Here is a 6934-nt window from a genome sequence, read left to right on the forward strand (position 1 = left end):
TGAGGCCCTAGGCGGTGTGCTGCTGTCTCCACATTTCCCAAAAACAAAAAAAAAAAAAAAAAAAAAAAAAAAAGTAATTTTCTTAGATTACCAGTACATTTTTATTGCTCTTACTACATATTATTATTGTCTTTCCAGAAGAGAGTACTGATTGACAATATCACTAGAAATGTATGCTGGGACAATTATGCAAAATTTTTGGATATTATTTTTTTAATCATTTTACTAAATTAATTTCAATAATCTCATATCTTTAATTAGCACCAGTGATTGGATTTTTCTTCATGTATATTTACTGGTTATATATCTTTCATGAATCATCTGCCTTTTACATACAAATCTATTAAGGTCTTGGGGAGTTAACAAACTTCTACCCATGTATTTCATATTGAAAAATAAAATATACATGCAAGCAAAGAGGAAATGAAAATTGCTCATATTGCTACCACATAGAAGTATCCACTTTTGGTATTTTAAGTTCTGTATATCCTTCTAACTTTTATGTGCATGCATATTTTGAGGTACTAGAGATTATATCCAGGGCCTTGGGTATGCTAGGGAAGTGCTCTGGTTCACTGAGCTACACTGAGCTACAAGTGTCCCCCTACCCCACTTTTTTTCTTGAAACAGAAACTTGCTGAATCTCTCAGGCTGACCTTGAACTGGCATTCCTCCTGCCTCAGCCTCCTGAGTAGCTGGGATCACAGGCATGTGCCAGCACACCTGGTGGTTGTTTTGTTTTTCATATTTTTTTAAAGAGCAAATACATAATCACACTGCCACCATTCTTTTTTTTTATTCAATATGCTAATGTATTTATATGAAAATTTACTATTTTTAAATCTAGTAATTCATGCCCTTTTCCCTTTCCTGAAAATTTGGGAAAAATATAGAAAAACATAAAAGAAGAATATTATCCATTATTCTACCACTTAGAGATAATGACTGTCATCAATACATTGCAGTTATTTTCCATTTTAATGCATCTATATTTTTCCTCAAAGCTCCACTTAGAGATAATGACTGTCATCAATACATTGCAGTTATTTTCCATTTTAATGCATCTATATATAGTATACACACTACACACATGTAGCTATGATATTTACTGAATATTCATTATATTAGTTTCTCAGAACTGCCATGGTATATTTTTGTTTTCAGTTTTCACTATTTTTAGTGTTTTCAATTATGTCAGTTATGTCTTTTTACAAAAATTTTTGTTCTGATTGTTGATTATTTCCTCATTTCTTACAGTTTCACAAACAGAAGACACAGTTGTTTGAGGGGTCTCAATATCTTTTGCCAAATTGCTTTCCATAAAATTAATTACAGTTTGTTTTTTCACCACTGTTTTACGCATCTCATCTGTCCTTACCAACATTGACTATTATTTTAAGTAATTATTATTTTGATAGTTGAAAAAATGACATCTCATTATTTTGATACATTTCCTAAATGTGAATTCGTTAAAGAGAATTATGGGATCCCATAAGTACATTTTAACAAAAGGGAGTCGGTGTTTCCTCGTGGGTGGTTGTAATGGTTGTAATATGTTCATGTGTGAATAAGAACAAACACTGGAGCCCTGTGCCTAAAACAGAACTTTTTTTTAATAGGTCTTGGTATCTTGATGGACAAACGCTGTTAATAATCATTTGTGTTGGCATTGTGTTCCCTCTTGCACTTCTTCCCAGAATAGGTAAGTCTTTGTAGAAAGGCACATAACTTATTTAGAAAAAAGAGAGAGAAATGCTAAGAGGCTTTTAAAATTTCATAGGACCACATTTGTAGCAGAAGGGTTGTGAATAAGTTGAAACATGGCCTTATTTTAGATTGTTCAGCCTTCAGCCCTGCTTAGTTAACCTATTACTTGGTTTGCAGTAGTGTTTTGTCTGCCCCACTAAAATAAAATCTTTACAGCATAACATTAAAGAGCAGCCGTTCCTTACAGTGTACTATTAGAGGTAAGCCAGTTCCAATTCGGCCGTACAGAGCTACATAAATGATCTGTGACAGATAGTTGGAATGTTGTTATTCTGAGCCCTAAGCCCCAGTTACCAAGCACTGTAATAGAAAACATGCCCAAGATGTATAGCTTTAGTTGTATGTTAGGATCACTTTCCTTATAAATTGCTTTTTATTTTACTGTTATTTTACAGGCTTTCTTGGCTACACAAGTAGTTTATCATCTTTCTTTATGGTGTTCTTTGCTCTTGTGGTAAGTTTAAAAAATAATGCATTGCTTATCTCCTCCCTAAAATTGGGCTTGTGTTAATGACCTTTTCCTTTTAACTGTTTTATATTAGGAAAGGCAGCCCATTTTATTTCAGTGTGTAATTCAAAAGCATTTTTATTCATAAAAAATTAATAATTTTGTTCCTGAGTTGTGTCTAGTTCTGAAGAGGCTTAGCTAGAGCAACATTTCTAATTCAGCATCTCTTTTGGATAACCAGAGAGCAGGGCACACCGGTTTTGTTAAAACCCTGGGGTAGAAATCTTTGCACAGGATTGCCAGTTTATTTCTGAACAATATTCAAAAGAGTCATTTGGGCGGTGGTCTGTATAGTCATTTTGATACTAGTCATCTTTGGAAACTTTGTTCTATTAAGGAAACCTTAGTTTTTGAGACTTGACCAGATCTAGTAAGAATTGGGGAACCTGAATTTTCTCCTTTCTGCTCTAGCTATGCATCATAAAAGCAGCACTGGGAGCAATTATTTTTGTTCACATGTGGGATATATTTTTTCTTAAATTAGCTCATTTTTATGACAACAAAATATCAGATGGTAAATTTAACTTATTTTGATATTTGTAAAATAATATAAAGATAAAAGAGAACTTGAGTTTTTGCTTTCCTTTTAGTTCTTTTTTTGGTACCAGGGATCGAACTCAGGACCTTGCACTTGCAAGGCAGGCTCAGTGCCACTGAGCTAAATCCCTGCCCCTTCTAAAGCAGATCTTAACATCCTAAAAGATAGCATTTTTGTTTGAATATATTTTCAAAAACCTATTTTTTTCTTTGCATAGCAGTTTATTACATAGCCAGTGACTAAATGTGAAAAGAAATAGGATTAAACATTTTAAATCTGCTAATAATATACATACCCAAATAGCCTTTTGATAGGCTTGCTTAAACTCCCCCTCATTATTTTGAAATGCATGAAAGAAAAATGCCATGTAAGAGAACAAGATACCATGTCACTAGTTAAGCCACATTAGCTAAATGTCAGTGCTCTCAGTGCATTGCATTTTGCTTAGGTTTTATCATCTTCTGAGACACAGGAACAAAACAACTTTTAAAGTGTTTATATTGTATCATTTGCTGAAATTACCAACCTTAAAATCATTCCTCTCCCTATTGTCTTCTATCTTACAAATAATAAGTTGAGTATAAACATTTAGACTCTGTGTTTAAGAGAGAAACAGGACACATTTTCGTAAGTTGATCGTGGAGAAGCTTCTACATGGCTAGAAGTATCCTATAGATGCAAATGAATATATGGATATTAGAATCAGTGTAGGTTACATGCCAGATTCTCCCCTCACAGATAATTGGCAGCCCAAGCATTGCATAGGTAAGAGTAATTTAGTTTTCCTAGTCCATAGCATAAAGCAGGTGAAATATGTTGATATAAGATGTCTACTCTAGTTTTCACTTCTGTCATGGCAGATATTCTTTAATTCAGTACAGATATCAACTGTAGCAGTCATGGAAATAATACCCTTATTCTGCAGTTATTGTAATGCTTTACAAACCATCTTCTCAGATTTTTACCTGTGAGGAGTTTAAATTTAGTCTATGGCAGGACACAGAAAAGTACTCTGGACTTTTATTGATGCTTTTTTTGTTGACATAGTCATTATAGATTCTCTAAGTGATAGGTTTTGAAATACATACTGGTTCGGAAAACGAAACATGCATCTATCTATGTTAACACAGATTAATTTGAAGTAGGCCGATTTTGTCATTGATTATTTTTGTCAATACGTGTTTATAAATTGGTACATTATTTGTATTTTTAAGAGTCAATCTAGAAAACTATTATTTTCTTTATTCATACACTACAAATAAAAACCTGTGCTCTATTTGTTCTCCCAGATTCTTTTTATTGGAACAATTAACAAAAAGTTTCCTTCCCTAAAATATCTAAAGTTTCATAAATAGATGGATTTACTTTGAGGGGAGTAAATTTACCTTCTTTGCTCCATTTTAGAAACAAATGGTTTGCCATTCCTTCCAGAAGTTTTGTCTTGGATCAGTATTTTAAAGAATTTAACAGGTCAATGATCAAAATAGAGAACTATTTAAATTGGTTTTAGTCAGAAGCTTTTCTTCTCGCTGAGAATTATATTAGCCATGATAGGGTATGGAAGTCCCACCTGCACTCTTGAGAGCTGGCATCATCTGCAGCCACCCCTGATGGACTGGAATTAGCTGTAGTAACTGAATTTACATGAATTTAACACTTGGCTACTTACATTTTTTTCTAATTGATGGAACAAGAATGAATATGTTTTGGAGCATTGTTTGGAAATATTTTTATTTTAAAGTTTAGAAATAAGAGCTGGGAAAATAAATGAGTAGCTCACATATACAACTTATCAAGGTACTTGGTTTAAAAAGTAGGTACCTGGTACACAGCAAGTGCTCCATGAATGGCTGTTGCTGTGTACTGCACCTCTTTATGGCGGGAATGTGAGAAGCTGGATTTGGAACAATGTCAGCAGGGCCCAAAAGTGAGACCAGTAATGACCTTGCACCTCCAGCTTAGCTTTAATCCATCTCCATCTTTTTCTTTTGTGTTTTGTTAAAAAATTTTTCTTTCAGAAAAAACACTATGAGATTACTGCTGATGATTTTGTTTTTGGTAAAGTAATCATTGGAGGTTTTTTTTAAGCAGTATATAATGATTACATTTATTATCAAGAATTAATATGGGTACATAACACATCTTAATTCTTTTTTCATCCCCTGCCCCTTCCATCCCTCCCTCCTTCTTCTAATTCTTGGTCTCCTCATTTGCAAAAGCCCTATTTCCATTTTTTTCTCCAATGCTTTTTTTTAATCCCTCCATTTTCCCCTTCCCATTTGAAAAGGATCTCCCTACTTTCTATTTTCTTTTTGTTTGTTTGTTTGTTTTTTGTTTTTGGTACCACGGATCGAACTGGAAACCTTGTACTTGCAAGGCAGGTGCAGTGCCACTAAGCTAAATCCCCTGCCCCTTCCTATTTTCTTTTATTTTGCTTTTTATTAATACTTTGAGTTTCTCATATAAGAGAAGTCATGTGATATTTCAACTTCCGAGTCTGATTTATTTTTCATTATTATCTCAAGGTGCATCTGTTTACCTTCAAATGCCTCAAATTTGTCTTTCTTTGTGGCAGAGTGGTTTATTTATATGAACACTTAGCAGAAATGTCATAGCGGCATGCACAATGTTTTCTTACAACTTTTTTTTCTTGATGAGATTTTGATTTGAGTGGATCTTTAGTTCACTCATTAACATAGTCCCCAAAGTAAATATTTTGTTTAGATTTGTTTTATTACTGTATAAAACTTTGATTGAATTTCTTAAAATCCAAAACTAGGTAAATCCCAAATAGGAATAGTGTTTACTGATTGGTCTTCCACAAAGGACAAATACTTCTTTTATTCCCCTATGCCTTTTTGTATGCTGTGATTCACCCGGAGTAAATATTTAGAGAGTAATTATGTGCCTAAAAAACCAGCAACAATGGTAATAACACACTACAGCTATAGGTCTAAGAACAGGATGGCCTCAAGAAACTTTTTCATTGATTATTCTGGGAAGTAGCATCCCTCTGGATTTCTTTTCATTTTTAAAATTTTATTTTTACCAGATGAAATTCCTGAGCTATGTGCTCTTACTCTAGCCAGTTTTCTCCACATTCACCAAAAATAACAGAAACCTGAAAAAGTAAGGAGGGGGAAGTACTCATCAGAAAACCCTAAGGCCCCCTTTTACCTAGTCTGTACTTATTACTACCTGAATCCTTTCCCAAAACTGCTCTTAATATTTCTCTATCTGCTCCTGATACAAATAATCATTTTATACCATTGTCACTAAAAACATCTCTTTTGAGTTGCAGTTTTTAAAAAAATACCTTGATGCTGTTAGAGTTGTGAAAGTTGACAGGAAAGTATGCTCAGTCTTCAAGCGGAAAATCCCAACTAAAGGGATGTGAAACACCCACATTCCCCCCTCCCACCTCAGCCCGCGACCCCATTCTAACCAGGAATATTGTATTAGCCAAAAATCTTCTACTAACCTCTTATTTAGAGTGCTTTAGATTTATTAAAACAATGCTGACCTATTTGAAATCATTTTCTTATGAATTTTATTAGAAATAATCTGACTGCTGATTGTATTTATTTTTACAGGTAATAATTAAAAAATGGTCCATCCCTTGTCCTCTGACATTAAATTATGTAGAGGAATTCTTTCAGGTAATAGTCTGTATTTTTTACTTTTAATCTAAAAAGGAAAAAAAAGACAAATGAATATTTTTTCCTAATTGATGAAAAAGCAAAAGTAATAGCTTTATTGCATTTTGGAATTTTGTTTGAAAATAATATAATCTGATTTGAAAGCCTGGTAATAATTAATTCACCATTTTTGTTGCTGTATTCTGAATTTTAATAGCTATTGGTTTCTCTTTTTCCCCCTCAATACTCTTAAACAGATTTCAAATACTACAGATGATTGTAAACCAAAGCTCTTTCATTTCTCCAAAGAGGTGTGTAAGTTATTAACAGATACTTTTGGTTGATTTTTCACATTTCAAGTTTTAAGAGATTTGTATAACAGGGTCTCTTAGGCCTTTGTACCTGTAACTAATTAATTTTCATGAAAGTGCTAAGTATAGGATTGCCTACCAGAAGAATAATATTATTTAACACGGTGGCCCA

The 6934-nt window shown here is 33.3% G+C and overlaps 1 protein-coding gene across 1 annotated transcript in view; it reads left to right on the forward strand.

Annotated features, from left to right (window-relative positions):
- Slc38a6 (solute carrier family 38 member 6) overlaps positions 1 to 6934 on the forward strand; it is a 55919-nt gene that overhangs the window by 37411 nt on the left and 11574 nt on the right. The window contains exons 7-10 of the mRNA XM_010605738.3: positions 1620 to 1702; positions 2163 to 2221; positions 6407 to 6472; positions 6709 to 6762. Of these exons, the coding sequence (XP_010604040.1) occupies positions 1620 to 1702; positions 2163 to 2221; positions 6407 to 6472; positions 6709 to 6762 (262 nt within the window). The remainder of the gene's footprint in view (positions 1 to 1619; positions 1703 to 2162; positions 2222 to 6406; positions 6473 to 6708; positions 6763 to 6934) is intronic.

This window comes from Fukomys damarensis, unplaced genomic scaffold (genome assembly GCF_012274545.1).
Source record: "Fukomys damarensis isolate Sample0158 unplaced genomic scaffold, DMR_v1.0_HiC HiC_scaffold_21, whole genome shotgun sequence".
NCBI classification, from domain to species: Eukaryota; Metazoa; Chordata; class Mammalia; order Rodentia; family Bathyergidae; genus Fukomys; species Fukomys damarensis.